Here is an 18,015-nt window from a genome sequence, read left to right on the forward strand (position 1 = left end):
TCTGGACAGTCCGTAGAAATGGAGTCACACAACATGTGGCTTTTGCTGTCTTGCTTCTTCCACTTAGCGTAATGCTTTCAAAGTCTTTTTGTTATAGGATATATCAGCACTTCATTCCTTTTATGGTCAAATAATATTCTATTCTATGAATATATCACATTTTACATTTCTACCAGCAGTGTATGTGGGTTCCAACCTCTCCACATCCCTCATCAACAATGTTGGTTGCCTATCTTTTTGATTATAGCCATCCTAGTGGGTGTGAAGTGCTATCTCCTTGTGGTTTTGACCTGTGTTTCCTTGATTAGTAATGATGTTGATCTCTTAATGTATTTATTAACCTATGGTGTATCCTCTTTGGAGAAATGTCTATTCAGTTCCTTTGTCCATTTTAAAATTTGGTTTTCTTTTTATTAATGAGCTGTAAGAGCACTCTACATATTCTGAATATATGTCCCTTATCAGATATATGGTTTGCAAACATTTTCCTCCTATTTCATAGGTTGTCTTTTCACTTCCTTGATGATACTGTTTTCAGCACAGATGTTTTTAATTTTTGAGAAACCCAATCAATTTTTCCTTTGGTCACTTATGCTTTGATGTTATAGCTAAGAAGGCTTTGCTTAATCCCAAATCATGGAGATTTACTCTTTTTTTTTTTTTTTTGAGAATTTTATACTTTTAGCTCTTACATTTATGTCTTTGATACATTTTGAGTTAATTTTTGTACTTGGTGTGAGGTAAGGGTCCAATCTCATTCTTTTGTATGTGGATATCCAGGGTCCTAGAACCATTTCTTGGAAAGACTAGAGAGATCTTTTAAAAACATAGATCAGCTCTCTTCCTCGGCGCTACTTACCATCTCGTAGTCGTCATCATGGCCGCCCTCAGACCCCTAGTGAAGCCCAAGATCGTCAAAAAGAGGACCAAGAAGTTCATCCGGCACCAGTTAGACCAATATGTCAAAATTAAGCTGAACTGATGGAAACCTAGAGGCATTGACAACAGGGTGCGCAGGAGGCTCAAGGGCCAGATCCTTATGCCCAGCATCAGCTACGGGAGCAACAAGAAAACAAAGCACATGCTGCCCAGCGGCTTCCGCAAGTTCCTGGTCCACAACATCAAGGAGCTCGAAATGCTGCTGATGTGCAACAAATCTTACTGTGCTGAGATTGCTCACAAAGTCTCCTCCAAGAACTGCAAAGCCATTGTGGAAATAGTAGCTCAGCTGGCCATCAGAGTCACCAATCCCAACGCCAGGCTGTGCAGCAAAGAAAATGAATAGACAGCTCGTGCACATTGTATTTGTGTTCATAAAACCATGAAACTCAAAAAACAAAACAAAACAAAACAAAAAACAAACCAAAAACATAGATCAGATCACAACCCTCATCTATTAAAATTTTCAATGGCTTTCCATTGCACTTACAATAAAATCCAAATTTCTCTGCCTATGTCTTCATTGTCACCTCACAGCACTCTCTTGTTCGCTAAGCTCCAGGCTCCCAGGTCTCTCATTTCCCCAAAAGTAAATAGTTTGCTTTTCCCTTAACTTCATCTTTCTTCAGTCTCTCACTTTAAATGCCATCTCCTCAAAGATGACTTTCCACAACTGTTCTTTCTAAAGTAGGTCTCCATCTAATCCTACTTATTTTCTATATCATCCCCTTTTATTTTCTTCATAGTCTTATCTGTATATCTGTATTTATTTTACTATTTTGTTTACATTTTTACATTGAGTAATACTACTTTGCACCGCCATACTATTTTGCATACGGTATACATTCAATTCACAACTCATGTTGCTGGAAACTAGAATTTACAATTAGAAGGGACTTCAAAAATCACCTAAACACTCTTATTTTACAGATGCAAAAACTCAGGTCTAAAGAGGGTGAAAGAGTTGTCAGGAGTCAGAAGGAGTACCTGGGTTTGTTTCTGAGAGCTCTAATTTCCATGACAGTTTCTTTCTCATGTATAATACTGGTGTGCCTTATTCCAGTGTCTTGTTTTTTTTTGTTTGTTTGTTTTTGTTTTTTTTGCAAAATTACTAAAATAAAGAGGTGGGTTGTGTGTGTGGGGTGGGGGGATTGTTTTTGTAACTTCTTATAGAAATGACAACTTTCTAAGCTTTCTTCCTAAAATGTCTGTAAAGGGCCCTCAAGTGGAAGAACAGGAAGGACCCGGTTAGGAAGGCGGGAAGTCACCCTCCGCTAGGGCACTAACTCCTTTGTTTCTCCTTCCTCGGCTGTCCCACCTCCTCCGCCCGCCGGCGCCCTCCCACTCTCTTTCTCCGGAGTCAGCCGCCCCAGCATGGCTCTCCCAGAGGCTCCGCCCCCTTGAGGGCCGTATGCCCTGCTCCAAGATGGCGCCGGAGACTTCTGCTCTGGGGAAGTGAGCTCACCTACTCCGGAAGGGAAGGCGGGGAGAGAGCAGGCGGGTGGGTGACCCGCTGTGGGGCTGTGGGTGGGGTGGCGGTCGCCGCTGTGGCTTTCCCGTTTGGGCTGGAGAGAGGGCGAGGGACTCATCCGCCCCTGCGAATCCCGTCCAGGGCCCAAGGCGGAAGTTGCCCCGAGCGGCTCGCCTCTGGCCGGAGGAGAGGCGGCCCTGGGAGCCGGCGTCCCGCCCCCGGCGGCCTCCTTCCCCGGCCCTCCTCCCAGGCTGCGCGCGGGCGGTTCCAGCTCTGTCTCGGGGGCTGCGGCGGGAACCGCCGAGCGGGCTGTACGGGACCCTCCCCCTGAGGACCGGCTGGAGGAGAAGAGGGAGCGCGGCGGGTCAGTCCGTCAGCCCAGAGGTCAGGCCGCAGGTCCCTGTCCGTGGTCCGTCCTTCGGCCAGCCCTCTTGGCTAGAGTCCGCGACCTCCCCACGCTGCTTCTGCTTCTCCTTTGAGCATGCCATCAGATCCTCTGGCAGGGTGATTTTTTCCTCCTTGCTTTTGCACGGAAGGAGATATATATTCAAAGGATCTTTGTCCTCAAAGCTACCCCTCTCCTCTTAAAAGTTTTCCTTCAGGGGAATGCTTGTATTCCTTCCCTGGACCATTTGATGGTTCCTACTCCGGCCGCCGTCTGATTTGGCACCTGGGATCACCTTCAGATCAAATCTTAAATCTTATCACTTACAAAACTACTCTACCGAGTTATTCACTCCTGCCCCAGAAGGGCAAATGGACTTTGGAGTTAAGATGCAGGGAGGTGAACCAGTGTCAGCAATGAAAGTCTCAGAGAGCGAAGGAAGGCTGGAGGGCCTGGCCACCGCGGTGACCCCGAACAAGAACAGCAGCAACAGCAGCTGTGGGGGTGGAATCAGCAGCAGCAGCAGCAGCAGCAGCCGAGGTGGCAGTGCCAAAGGCTGGCAGTACAGGTATGGCCCTTCTCCAAGGTGATTTCCTGAGGTCGGCGGTAGTGTGCTGGAGTCCGCATTCCAGCAGCTGTTGAAGGGCGAAGTTTATCCACTTTCAGGAGTAGCTAATACGTCTCATTTGGACCTGGGGGTCTCATCTTTTCATTAGCGACATTTAATTCATTCGTCTATTCAACAGGTATTTATTGAAAGCCCTTTGGAGAACACATAAGTGTATCCCTGAAGTACCTCTACAGCTGTAGAGTTCATTTTTCCTCTGGTTTGATCCTGTACTCACTTCTGTTTTTCTTGTATTGTAATTTGTTTACAAGCCCGCCTCCCTTGCTTGCTTGTGAGGGCAGGAACTGTTTAACTCAGCTCTCTCCAGAAGATAGCAAATGCTAGGTGCTCAAAACATGTTTGTCCAGTGGTGAATGGAGCCATTCAATCAGAAAGATTCTTGCCCTCATGGTGTTTGTGATTTAGAAGGGGAAATGTACATAAATAATTTCAATACAGAGGCAAAAGTACAAAGACTAGTGCCTCGGTTACTCTAAACTAGTGAGATGTTTCAGTTTAAGTTGATCAGACCACTTATACCTCTCTCTGTCTTTGAGAAATTCTACATTTATTAATTTTCATTGATTTGAATGAAAAACTGAAAAAACAGGCAGTGAGTACTGGAGAAGCAGTGGTAGTTTAATTTTTTTTTGGTTTTGATATGTAAAGGATAGGAATATGACCATCCAGAATCTTTTTTTTTGAAACAAATATATTTAACATATTAGATGTTAGATTCGGGTGTACAACAAAATGATTTGATATTTGTATGTATTGTGAAATGATCACCACAGTAAATCTGGCTAACATCCATCACCCACACATACTGTTTTTTTTTTTTTTTAATAAGAACTTTTAAGATCTACTCTCTTAACAACTTTCAGATATATAATACAGTATTATCAACTATAGCCATGATACTGTACATTACATTTACAGGACTTATTTATTTTATAATTGGAAGTTTGTATCTTTTGATCACCTTTACCCATTTCATCCACTGCTGCCTCTGACTACCCTCAGTCTTTTCTCTGTATCAGTGGGTTTTGTTTGGTTTGTTTTGTTTTTTAGATTCCACATATAAATGAGATTGTACAGTATTTGTTTTTTCTCTGGTGTATTTCACTTAGCATAATGCCCTGAAGGTCCATCCATGTTGTTGCAAATGGTAAGGTTTCCTTCTTTTTTATGGCTGAATAATATTCCATTATGTATATATACCACATTTTCTTTATCCATTCATCTTTGTCCATTTGATGGACACCTAGGTTGTTTTCATGTCTTGGCTATTGTAAATACTACTACAGTGAATGGGAGGGTGTAGATATCTTTTCGACTTAAGGTTTTTCTTTCCTTTGGATAAGTTCCCAGAAGTAGAATTGCTGGATTATTCAGAATCTTAAGAATGGATGAAATAGTGATACCCCATAGTATTGGAACTAAAGGAATGACTTTTTAAATTTTGGTTAACTGACTGCCTGTGTGCTTAACTCTGGTCCTTTTTAGCCTTTGTGCTGTTTGCAGTTGTGAAATTTGAAAGGGGTTAAAGTCAAGATTTGATGAAGAATGTACATTTATCATGAATATTATCTATATGTGTGAAACATGCATGACTATATTAACATACAGAAACAGCGTAGATTGTAACTTTTTATTGGTAAATGATGATAAGACAGGAAAGTATACTGAGTTACTGTGAGATGTCTAGGCTCACTTTTAGAGTGCATTATTCCTTTTGTTTGTGGTTTAAGGCTAAGCCTATAAAATTGTCAGTGACTTGGCAGGGATATTTTGATATGACTTAAGGAAGCAGGATAAAGTAATACTTATGTAGCCAGAAGTCAATCTTCTGACATTCTCAACTCTTTGAAACCCAGTCTCAGTTGAATTGAAAAGTGAAACAGGTTTCTTAATACTGGGGAGAGTTGTCATAAAGCCATACACTTTTCTTCTGTACTTTGACTCAGGATCCTGTTATCCCTCATTTAGGGTGTTCTTTAATAGTTATATAATTGTCAAACTAGAATCTTTTGGAAGCACAAATGAAAAAAGTTATCAGGGGAATTGCAACAGGAAATGCAACTGGCAATGTAGGACAAAGATTTGAAAAATTAACATGCAGACTCAGCTATATTACTTCCTAGTACAGTAATCATAGTTACAATAACCTAAGTCATCCAAGAAAGCACACTCTGTTTAAAAAGTCAGAGAACTCTATGATACAGTGGTGAGTAATTTCAAGGAAAATAGCTAAAATTTTTAAGAAATGCTGAAGTATCTGGAAAATTCAGTTGTGTGAAACTCTTCCCCAAGGATGCAGATATATAACACATTTACATACTGACATGTTTTTATCTGAGGCTTATTCAAGGCTAATCCTTCAACCTAACTCTCAATCAGATTTATCCCTTTGTCCTCTAGGACACTGATCAAACAATTTTCTCCATTGTCCTATATAGCTCCCTCTTCCCTGGCTTCTTCCCCTGAGGCCTAAAGTTTCTAGACTTTAAAAACAGCAACAATAGTAAAAACTAACCTAAATTCTTTATTTTATTATTATTTTTTTAACGGAGGTACCAGGGATTGAACCCAGGACCTTATGCATGCTAACTAAGCATGTGCCCTACCACTGAGCTATATCCACCCCGCTAAATCCTTTATACTCAACTGCCTCCATTTTCTTAACCCTCATTTGTTGGTCAGCCCATGACAGTTAGCTCTGTCCTTACCAAGGATATGAGTGAAAAAATGATGAATGTTTTTAGATTCTTATTCCAGTTGATATCTCTAATAAGTGTACCTTATTATTTTCTTGACTTTTTTGATACTACTTTCTCTTGGTTTCTCCTTTATTGCTCTGACTTTTCCTTTCTCATTTCTTTGATTGGCTTTTTTCCTTTAGAGGCTGGTATGTACTCCATCATCTTCTCTTCTTAAGCTCGTGTTTTCTGTTTGTTGTCTCATTCTCTTCCATGGCCTCATCACTTCTTTCTGGAACTTGAGAGCCATATATCCAACTGCTTACCTATAATTTGCTACTATTCCATTTAAAAAATGGAGATTTCAGGTTATATCTTAGAGAGTGGTTGAAATTTAGAAAGGACCATGTGGTTCAGACCCTAAGCTTTGGCTTTGCAGACTTAGAAAATTAAATAGCATAATGCTTTCAAGGTTCATAAATGTTGTAGCATATATCATTATTTTATTCCTTTTTGTGGCTGAATAATATTCCACTTATAAATATACCACATTTTGTTTATCCATTCATCAGTTGATCAACATTTGGGTTGTTTGGATTTTGTGGCTATTATGAAATAATGCTGCTTTGAACATTTGTGTTCAAGTTTTGTATGGACATATGTTTTTATTTTTCTTATGTCCATACTTAGGAGTGAAATTGTTGGGTCATATGGTAACTCTGTTTAACTTTTTAAGGAACTGTCAGACTAGTTTTCCAAAGCTGCTGCACCATTTTACCTTCTTAGCAGCAGTGTATTAGGGTTTTAATCTCTTCACATCCTTATGAACACTTGTTATTGTCTGTCTTTTTAATTTTAGCTATCCTGATGGTTATGAAATGGTTTCCCATTGTGGTTTTGAATTGCATTTCCCTGATGACTAATAATGTTGAACCTCTTTTCATGTACTTACTGATTATTTGTGTATCTTCTTTGGAAAGACGTTTGTTCAGATCCTTTGGCCATTTTTAAATCAAGTTATTTATCTTTTTTATTATGGAGTTGTAAGAGTTCTTTATGTATTCTGGATACATTTCCCTTATCAGATACATGATTTACAGATATTCTCTCCCATTCTGTGGGGTGTTTTTTCATTTTCTTGATGATACTGTTTGCAGCACAAAAGCTTTTAATTTTCATGAAGCCCAATCTGTTTTTTCTTCTTTTGCTTATACTTGGTGTCACATCTAAGAAATCATTGCCAAGTCCAAGGTCACAAAGATTTGTGTGTAAATGTTTTTGTCTAAGAGTTTTATATTTTAGCATTTACATATAAGTCTTTGGTCCATTTTGAGTTCATTACTCTTTATGGTTAATTGTATTTTTTCATATGTGAAATATCTGCTTATATGTTTTCATTTTTCTATTAATATTTTCTCTTAATATTTTTATTAATATACTTGAATTCTTTTTAAATATCCCATAATAATTACTATTTTAATATTATTTCTTGGTAATATTACTATTTGGCAGCTTGTTTTATCAGAGTGAGGAAGTGAGAAGACAGTGCTAGCAGGAAGGAAGTCACAGTCTTTCGTAACCTAGGCATGGAAGTGAAGTCACATCACTTTCAGTATTTTCACTAAGCAAATGATAAGGTTAGGCCCACACAACACTGTGAATACCAGCAGGTGAGGATCACTGGGAGCTGTTCAAGAAGGTGCCTATCATAGATATTAATATAGATGGACTCAAGATTGTCATCTACTATTGAGATAGATTTGACGAGCAGACAATTGGAAATTTGTCTCTGAAGCTGAGAGTTGGGGGCTGAATTTGATTATTGGGGAATAAGAGGAGCTATTTGGAGATAAGTTGCCATGACCAAGACATACAATAATAAAAGGAAGGTGTTTGTAGGCTGGAAGAGAAGGAAATCATTAGAGGAAGATTGACAGACCTTGCTGGGTGATTGAGTGGAGGGTAATAGTGAGGGAAGAAAGGAAAAATTTACTTCAGTTATCCAGGTATGAAACTTTAAAAAGTCTACAGGAGAAACAGATTTTGAGAGTCAAATGATGCATTTGGTTTTAGGTATGTTGGCCGTAAGTTGCCAGGTTGTTTAAGTGGCTTTTCCAGCTGGGCCTTAGAAATATGGGGCATTAGAAATGTAGATAATTGCCTTTATAAGTGTCCAGAATGTTTTCACTTCTGTTACAACATTTAACCCTCACGACAGCTCTTGGAGGAAGGTAGGGCGTTATCTTCATTTTACAGTGAGGAAAACAGTTTTACAGTTGAAGTCAAAATGAGTTGGTCAAGGTTATAAAGCTAGTAAGTGGAGGAACTTTTATTCCTAGGTAGTTATTTGCATAAAGATTTAGATGTGCTCTGTAAAGGGATGAATAATTATTGATAAATAATTAGTTTTGGGAGAGTGGTTTCGTCATTTACTCGTGTTCTAACGCACGCAGCAAGTATTTTTGAGCCTTCACCGTGTGTGAAGGTCTCTGTTAGTTAATTCCAAATTAATGTGTACACTCAGAGCATTGAAAGTAGGGACCCCAAAGCTTATTTTGGGAGGATTATGAAAAAGAATCAGAAAAGGGAAAAACCTCAGCTACATTTGCAAAAATGATAAACTTTTTTAAAACCAGAGCTGAGAAGTGAATTTATTAGATTAGCCTTAAATTTTCTTCTTTCTGGAGTAACTTATATAATGTGGTCTTTGCTCACCATTTAAAAGGAAAGTTGATTTCTTAATTCTAGACCCTTCCTTCCTTTTTCATAGTAAATGTTCAGAGTTTATAAAATGTGCATGTTTCCATTATTTTTATTTTCTTCATGTCAGCTTTCAGAAAAATTGCAAATCTGCCACTTGTTTGTTAAAATGGACAGAAGTTCCCAGAGGAGGAACTGAAAAGTGAATTGGAGTATATGACGGGCCTGCTTTTTTTTTACTTTGGGCTCAGTTCTGGCTAAACACCATTAACAAACAGGCACATCTCATTTCCTTATTAACAAATAGTATGTGTTTCAGTAAATGGGTAGAAGTCTGCAAATGTATAGTATAGAAATAATTTTTGTGGTCAGACCTGGTATCTTCCACTCTAAATACTCTGTTACAAGGAAAAGTACCTATCTGCAAATGGGGAAAGAACATCTGCCTAAATATAACCTAATGTTTGCTGTTTTTGAGGTCTTACCACTTTTTTGCAGTCGATTTGAAGAAAAAGTCATAAATGTTTGCTTTTTTCTTCTATAGGGGTTAAAGGTAGGTTGAATGGCTATTTCTGCACCTTAGTTTTTGTTTTCCTTGTCTGAAATCTGCTATAGATGCCAGTAAAAACAAGGGAAAAACAACTTATAGGCATGAAACTGAAAACTAAAATGTTGTTTCAAAAATGTAGTGAGAACTATATACCAAGCCTTGAGGAACAAGATTTGGTTTATTATGGTATACTGTGATTTCTTAAATTTTTGCTTTGCTAGTTTAAATGTAGTCCATTTGCATTCATATTTTCTTAGAAATTATACTATATCAAAACTATACGAACAATGTTAGAACACACAAATTAGTCTTTTTAGTCCTTTCCAAATAAGTCACATAATTTAGGTCCCGGAGTTAATTGTCCATTTAATAGACTTGTAGGAAATTATGTCTTTTGTTTTTGCTTTTGAAAATAGTGGAGGTAACAGGCTCCTTGGTGTTGTCATTAGAGTACTCTGGACTCTGGAAATAATGGAGAATATTCTTGTCGTAAATTATACTACTTTGAGAGAGGGAACATCTTCCCTAGCTAAGAATCTTCCCCTGTACTGATTTTGTTCAATAAAATGATTTGTGTCTAGACTTGTTCAGGTTTGACTTAAAGCTAAATTGCTTAATTAAATAGTCACATTAATGTTTTGGCATTACCGTCTGAGTTTTAGGACAATTTATAGAGCAATTTAGTTTGCTGGTGAAAGAAAGGATTTTCTTTTTGGTTAATTAGGTATTGTAACAAAGCATGATTTCCCACTCAGTGTCTCCCTGTGCTTGAGTTTGGCTGCCTTTGCAGTTTACTTCCATTGCTATCCCTGAGGTTGGCTGGAAGGTCCCTAGAGAGGTAGGCTGAAGTCTGTGGTTGCTACTGGCTGCAGGTGGAAACTGCAGGAGGGGTGGGAGAGAAGGGAGGAAGAAAGGGACAAAATGAGAATGATAAATGGTGAGATGAAATGCCACCAACTGTTGCTTCTGGAACAGGTTTCCTGTCCTTGAAAAGAAGCCTTTTTAATATGCTGCCTGAGCCTGTACCCTCAAATTCTATAAAGAATAACTTGTTTATCAATTTTGTAGCTGTTTCAAATATTTATAACTAATGTAAATGAAAAGTATTTTTAATTTAATTTTGGAGAATAATATGTTTACTTGATCCAAAATAATATTAAAAGTTGTACAATGAAAATCTTGCATCCCATCCTCCACCTGCTCAGGTCTCCTCCCATCTAAAAATGGAGGATAAACATTCTTGGCTTCTTGTCTGTGCTTCTAGAGATTTTTTTTTTCTTAAGAATTAAGTAAATACAATATGCATTGCCCCATTTTAAATTTTATGTATGTAGTATCAGTGCAGTCTGCTATAACAAAGTACTATACGCTGGATGGCTTACACAACAGAAATTTATTTTCTCACAGTTCTGGAGGCTGGAAGTTTCAGATCAGAGTGCCAGCATTGTCAGGTTCTGGTGAGGTCTCTTCAGGTTTGCAGATGGCCTTCTGTGTGCTCATGTGACAGAGCGCATGAGCTGGGAGAGGGAGCGAGCTCTCAGGTTTCTCTAAGGGCACTAATCCCATCACAAGAGTCCCAGTCTGTACCTGAGTATCTTCCAAAGGCCCCATCTCTGAATACTGTCACATTGGGAGGTTAGGACTTCAACATATGAGTTTTGGAGAGACACAATTCAGTCCACCTTTAATAAGTTCCCTATCATTAGAAAACACCACCCTGTTCTCCACCTTTAATAAGTTCCCTATTGATGGGCATTAAATTTGTTTCCAAAATTTTGCTATTATAAATAATGCTGCAGTGAATTACCTTCCAGACATGTCATCTTGCAAGCATATGAACATATCTGTGGGAGAAATACCCAGAAGTGGAATTACTGAGTCAATTTGTAATTTTGATATTAGTTTTTGTCAGATTTCTCTTCATTAGGATGTACATTGCCAATGGTTGAGTACTTATTTCCCATCAGCCTTATCAGTGTGTTATTAGATTGGCAAAAATCTAAAAGTAATAGGTTAAAAAATGGTGTTTTGGTATAGTTTTAATTTGATTTTTTTTTTATTATGTGTGAGGTTTTAGCATAAAATTTTGAGTGGGATTTTATCGTGCTTTGCTGCCATTGTAAAGAGTGAATCAATCTAAACCAGCAGTTGGAAAATTATGTATAAAATATACTTATGCCTTTAGATTTTTTTTTCTTATTATACTGTTGGTAGCTCAGAGACATGGTTTCATCTTAGAGTATACATTGCATATTTTAAAGTCATACTTTAAAAATATCATGTGATTTTATAGCTATATAAGATACAGAATCATTTGATTATACAGATACTTGTAACTGGAAGGTGATCCACTTCCTAGTAATAGGGAGTTTGAAGAGATGATATATATATCAACCAAAAATTTTGATGAAATTGTTACAAAAAAGAAGATTTTTCTTTTATTTAAATAATAGAATGAGCTTTTTACATTTTCCTTGGGTTTTTTTTTGGATAATTAATATTTATAGGTACTTTAAGGGAAAAAAAACTTGAGTGTTTGAATTTGTTGTTACTTAAGTAATAAATGGGAAATTTTCAAAAGAAGAATCAACTCTTTAGTCAGGTAATAAACATATGAAAATGAACATTGCTTGGTGCAATGTTCTTGTGTGGTTGTCACCTTTTTTCCCCTCCTTGCTTATTCAGATATGAAAGAAGGGAAATGCTCTTCTGCTTTTTCTTTTTGCTTTCAGTTTAGAAAGAATTAGCACAAAGGAAGAAAGCATTCTTTATACTCATTTCTTGTATTGTGCAATTATAGACAAAAATTAAATGTTATTAAAATGTATTTTGGAACTAAGTATAGTTTATGACAGACAGAGGTACATAAGAAACAGAATGAGAAAATAGTCATATAGATAGGGAGGATGGCAGGGGACTTTTAGTACCCTGCTGTTCTCTTGGTCTGTGGTGTCTCATTGAAATGGCTACTGTGAAGACTTTTTGGGAGTATGTGAGGGGTAAGTAAATGCTACTATGTGAATAAGATAGTGTTCTAGAAATGTTTTTCTACTTTTCTCTAAAAAATTTTAATCTGAAATATTATGTTGCTTTTATTTGCAGACTTTACTTTTGCAATAACAATTTTCCATTAAGAAAAACCTATAGAATTTTGAGTGATGAGTGATGTACGCACATTTTAGAAATTTTAGATGAAAGGGTCATCTAACTAATACATGAAAAAACTAAGGCCTAGAGAAATTAAGTGATTTGACCAAGGCCGCCCATGGCATTAGTCAGTGGGAAAGTTAGAACTAGATCCTGTATCCCTTTTAAGTGTTCATTCCACAGTACAGCACTACCCTGCACTTAAGCTTTAGAAACTTAATTTTGAACATAAGGGGTATTGAAAAGCCAACTAGTAAGGTCTGAAAGTCCTGTTTATACGTAAAAGCTTCACCCTATTTTTGTTGGCAAACAGTGGTGCCATCGGCTGCTATGAGGAAACTAGCCCCTTTTTATGTTGAAGGGTGGGAGTTATACCGGTTGCAGCCTCTTTGGAGAGCAGGTTGGCAATATCTGTAAAAACTAAAAATACATATACTTCTCACCTAGCAATTTCACTTTTAGCAAATGTACACAAAGATATGTATAACTTGGTTTATTACAGTATTGTTTGTAATAATAGAAGCCTGGAAGCAAATGTCTATTAGTAGGGGCACTAGTTAAATATATAGTAATACTATAGTGCAGTGGATTACTATGTAGATGTTAAGAATGAATTAGATCCATATGTGTCAAAATGAAGCCGTCTAAGAAAACTGTGGAAAAAGCAAGGTACGGAATGTGATTGCAACCATTTGTTTAAAAAATAAAGTGTGTATGTGTCCACGGCACAGGCACACTTGTAGAAACATAGAATATCTCTGAAGAGATAACACAGAAAGTTGAGGGAAGTGGTTATCTCTGAGGAGGGGGACTGGGGTCTGGCAGACAAGGTTGGCTAAGACTTTTCACTGTGATATGCATATAATACTTGTTGGGAGACCATTCTTCATGGGTCTCTTATGTTTCTGTCTGTCTTGTGAGCAAAGATACTGACTGTCTTTTGTTCTTTACTGTTTTCTCAAAAATACTGTAACAAACAGTCTTGGTGTATAGAGATAGTGTCTCCCTCCTGAGAAAAAGTGAGATTTGTTTACTGTCTAGTATGATAGAGATAATGTCTCCTTGCCACGGAGGTCAGGCAGACTTACTGTCCTTAAAAGCCTTGGGCTCCCTACACTCAAGGTTCCTCGTCTGTCCCACAACCTGCCGCGTGTGCAGGCATCTCCTGCCCTCTATGCATCGCCCCGTGTGTTTGGACTGATAATCTGTCTACTGCTAGTGCTGTGACTACTGAAGTCTTTCATCTCTGACTTGTCTCATGTCTCCTGCCAGCATCCGGGAAACTACAGCAAGCCAACTTGTTAGCTTGCAAATAGGGTTACATCTCAGACCTTTCATAGTTCTTGACAAAATACCTACTGGAAAGGAGGGAGGGAGTGAGTGTCCCTTGACTTTATACTTTTTGAAACAGATTGACACAGTTGGAATTAGAATTTGTTTTATCTGGGATTCATTTGAGCATACAGGCTGGGAATTTATTTATTTATTTATTTTTTTGCAGGCTATTCAGTTGTCTTATGGTTTTATAGAAAAATCCTGCCTCTATCTTCCCATTGCTTAATTCATTCTTTATAGAACGCCTGTTTATATCCCAGTCCACACCCTATGTGCTGCAAGGAGTGCTAGGAGAGTGGGAAGCAGTCCCTGCTCTGTAGAATATCTTTTTACAGCAGCAGGAGGTACATGTGTTGCAATCACCCCCATCTGTTGTCAGTTGCTTTTTCCTCAGCTAAGCAGGCTGCTCCCTCCCTTCATGCTATTTATGTTATCAAGGGAATGAACCAAAACTAAGCCTTTTTGGAGGACAGTTCTTGCCTTGTAGAAAGTAGGAATTTTGGTCTGTGGCGTGACTGGCACCTCCCTTACTACAGCTTGCATAAATCCCTGCATGTAATTAAATGCCTTAAGGTGTCCAACACTAATTCCTCTACCTGGGCTCTGGAGCCCACCTCCCCCATTTCTGTCTGTCTTCTTTCTGAGTTGTGAGCCTTTTTACTATTTCCTACCTGTTAGGCACTTAGAACTGCCCTGCATTAAGCCCACACTCCCTTAACCACTCCTCTTTCTCCCAGTCTCCCTTCGGTTATTGCCCACTCTTTCTGTCTTCATCATTCCATCGACCTGTTATCTCTTGGTTGTTAAATCTAGTAGAAATTTCTCAGTCTTCTTCTTCCTTCACCCCTCAGTAGCAGTAAACATTCTTGACCACAGACTTACTTGAAATACTCCTGGTTTTCGTTCTACTACTCTGCTGCTTCTTACCTCCTTTCTGTACTCCTCTTGCCTTTAAAACTTTTCCTTAGGGTTCTCTCTTACTCTGTCCCTTCTATTGTCATTTTATAATACTTCCTGGGTGATTTTATTTACTCTGATGGCTGCAGTTACCAGTTACATGCGTATATGCTGATTACTACCAAATCTGTATGTTTAATCCAGATCATGTCACCTTATTGGATATCTCCCTGTGTATGCCCCACAGGTCCCATCAATTCAACATGTTAAATTGGAATAAATCCAAAAGTTCCTTTATGGTCCCCATTTCAGAGAAGGTATTAGTATCTACACAGTTACACCAGCTGGAAATCTGGGTGTTGCCTTGTCCCTTCTCTCTCGCTCTTTACTCTCACTCTCTTTTCACATCTAAGTCCAGTCATTTCAGCCTAATCACTTTTGAATCCTGTGTCTTTGTTTAATGAATCTCGTCTTTAACAAAATACCCTTTTCATTTGTGTGGCAGCTAAAAACACAGTCCCAATGAGTCATTTTCTTTTTCCTCAAGGAAATATATTTCTCTTTTTATTAGTCTTTTGGACCAACATTTTTACTTCACAGAACACAAACTATTCGTATGATATAATCAGATATGTGGTGTATTCCCACTTTAACAACTGGATTTTATTCATATTAACAGGTATATTAAAAATCTATTAAATTCACACATTTTAAATGGGAGCAAAACATGAGTGTCAGAGGTACTACATAATGACTCAATTATAAGGAAGTAGAGAAGAAGCAGTAAACCAAAGACATTCACTCACAGCCTTTTGTGCTGGCCACCAGATGGCACAGTGGTTCCACGTCTGCTGGTTGTACTGACTGGAGAAAGGGAAGGATGAGCCAGGGATAGTGTAACCAACTGTTTCAAAGAGGGGGATGTTCGTAGGTTGGTTCTATACAACCTCAGATGTCTGTCTTATATAGTAAAAGGAGGCTAGCAGTTTGTGATTACGTACGTGAATTTCTGTTTCTTTTAAGGCTGGCTTTATGCTACTAACAAATGAACCATGTCAATATCCCTCTTGTGATTTTTGTGAGAAAGTTAACTTTTTAGATAAGCATCAAAAAATATTAAAAACATTAAAAATTAAATATAAAACATTACTGTATTGTGAAATATGAGGATACACTCATTTTATTTAGTGAATGCTGCTGCTGAAATTGTACTCTTAAAAATTCATTGATAGCTATTAAATGACTGATATAGACAACTTAGATATGACGAAAATGAGGAATACCTTTAATAAGACTGAACAAAGGTCAAGGAGAAGAGGCATTGTCTTTAATTGCTTTGAAATGAAGATCTTGTTTTTCTCAGTTGTAGATAGTTTACTTGAAGTTTTAAGAAAGATTCTTCACACAGCTCATATATACATTTGAAGAATATATATAGTCCTAGAACCAGAGAAATTGAACCTTAATTGAGTTGTAATGTCTTTATTATATGCTGATGACTATGAAATTATTATTATCTAGTAATGAAAACTTGGTTTAGAGAACCTAGATTAAAGGGGAAAATAAAAAATGGTGAATTATGGAATATCTGAGTACTTGGGGGAAATGTTTAATTTATGTGACACCCTAGGCCTTTTGTAGATTGATACAGAGTGTAAATAAATTGATAAATATTCAGGTTATGAAGCTACAGGACAGAGTAGACAAAGAGTAAGATTTTTGAAAAATTTAGATATAATTGACATAACAGTTTCTGGTGCACAACATAATGATTTGTTTATATGTTGCAAAATGATCATGGTGTCTAGTTAACATCCATCGCCACACATATGTATACTTTTCTTGTGATGAGAACTTTTAAGATCTACTTTCTTAGCAACTTCCAAATATACAACACAGTATTTGTAACTATAGTCACCATGCTATACATAACATTCCCCAGTACTTATTTATTTTATAACTGCAAATTTGTATCTTTTGATCACCTTCATCCATTTTGCACACCTCCCACCTCCACCTCTGGCAACCACTAATCTGTTCTCTGTATCTATGAGTTTTGTGGGGGATTTTTGTTTTTATTTTTAGATTCCATATATAAGTGAAGGAATAAGTTTTGAGGACAAGAACAGTTCAGGGCAGCTAAGCTCTGTGTTAAATATCTAAAACAGATGAGGGACTCTTTTGGGAAATTATTTTTTGGCAGAGTCCAGGGGCACTGGTATTCCTATGGCCCCAAAGATATGTTTAAGCCTGAAGCCTGAAGCCTGGGGAAAATGTGAGAGCCATGCAAGAAAATTCTCTCTCTGCTTGTTCAAGTACCAGTAGAACTGAAAGAAATAGCTTTGCTGTGATCTAGGACTGGAAATAGAGGCCCTATAGCAAAAAATCCAATGGATTAGGTTTCTAGAGAAGAATCTTTCCTTTAGATATGGATTTTAGAAAATACTGAAATGAGAATTCAGATGGTACTGTCAGTTTTAACATAACAGAATAGATATAAATTACCATAACTTTGGTTGGGCATTTTAGAAGTTGACAGCCTTTGTCTTCTTGAGATTAGGACCTTACAAAGCCTAAAGAACTTGAGCAGTTTCACTTAATATTAATAAACAGTGTTGTTTGCTCATCTTAGAATGGAAGAAAAATACAGGAAAAAAAAAAACCCCATACTGATCAGTGTTCTTTATTTTCATTTGATCTTTATTTTCAAATACCAAGAAGACGTGAGATTAGAGGGCGGCCTCCTACTTGCTCTCCAGTAGTAATAGCTACTGGACTCTTATAGTCAATTTGGTCATTTGGTTTGCCTGAGAGAATATCTTTATCTTCCTCTCTTCTCATTTGTCATTCAGGTCCATCTAAATCTTATAAAAATTTTGTTCTGTTTGTTGTGTCACCTCTCCCTTGATTGTGCTCTTGATGTCTGTGTCTTAAAGGTTGCCAGTTGTATCTGTGCTTTCAATTTCTTAGATGCTGGCTAGCTGAAATTTTACCAAATAAACTGTGATTCAGGAATAGTAGAGAAAATAAGTGTATAAAATTCATTGCATTTTATAGTTAAAACTAGAGTAGGTGAGTTTAAAAGAAATTCTTAATGTAAATTACAAAATTAAAAAGATGAAGCCTGTATATCAAAAAGATATGCCAGTCTAGCGTTAGTATGTTTTTGTTAAGTGTAAGGAACCTTAAAATATTGGAAAAGAAATATCAATGAGATATTGCATTTTCTATAAACCACTATAACATAATCTAATAGATAGAAAAGAGAGTAAAGAAACTCAATTG

The 18,015-nt window shown here is 37.5% G+C and overlaps 1 protein-coding gene and 1 pseudogene across 1 annotated transcript in view; both read left to right on the forward strand.

Moving 5' to 3' along the window:
* The first annotated feature begins 864 nt into the window (after nt 1–864).
* On the forward strand, nt 865–1,306 carry LOC105101307 (large ribosomal subunit protein eL32-like; annotated as a pseudogene).
* Nucleotides 1,307–2,452: 1,146 nt separating this feature from the next.
* The window catches only part of OSBPL11 (oxysterol binding protein like 11), a 72,680-nt gene continuing 57,117 nt past the window's right edge, over nt 2,453–18,015 (forward strand). Inside the window, exon 1 of the mRNA XM_010994453.3 lies at nt 2,453–3,363. Within this exon, the coding sequence (XP_010992755.1) occupies nt 3,167–3,363 (197 nt within the window). The 5' untranslated portion in view covers nt 2,453–3,166. The remainder of the gene's footprint in view (nt 3,364–18,015) is intronic.

Source organism: Camelus dromedarius, chromosome 2 (assembly GCF_036321535.1).
Source record: "Camelus dromedarius isolate mCamDro1 chromosome 2, mCamDro1.pat, whole genome shotgun sequence".
Classification (NCBI taxonomy): domain Eukaryota; kingdom Metazoa; phylum Chordata; class Mammalia; order Artiodactyla; family Camelidae; genus Camelus; species Camelus dromedarius.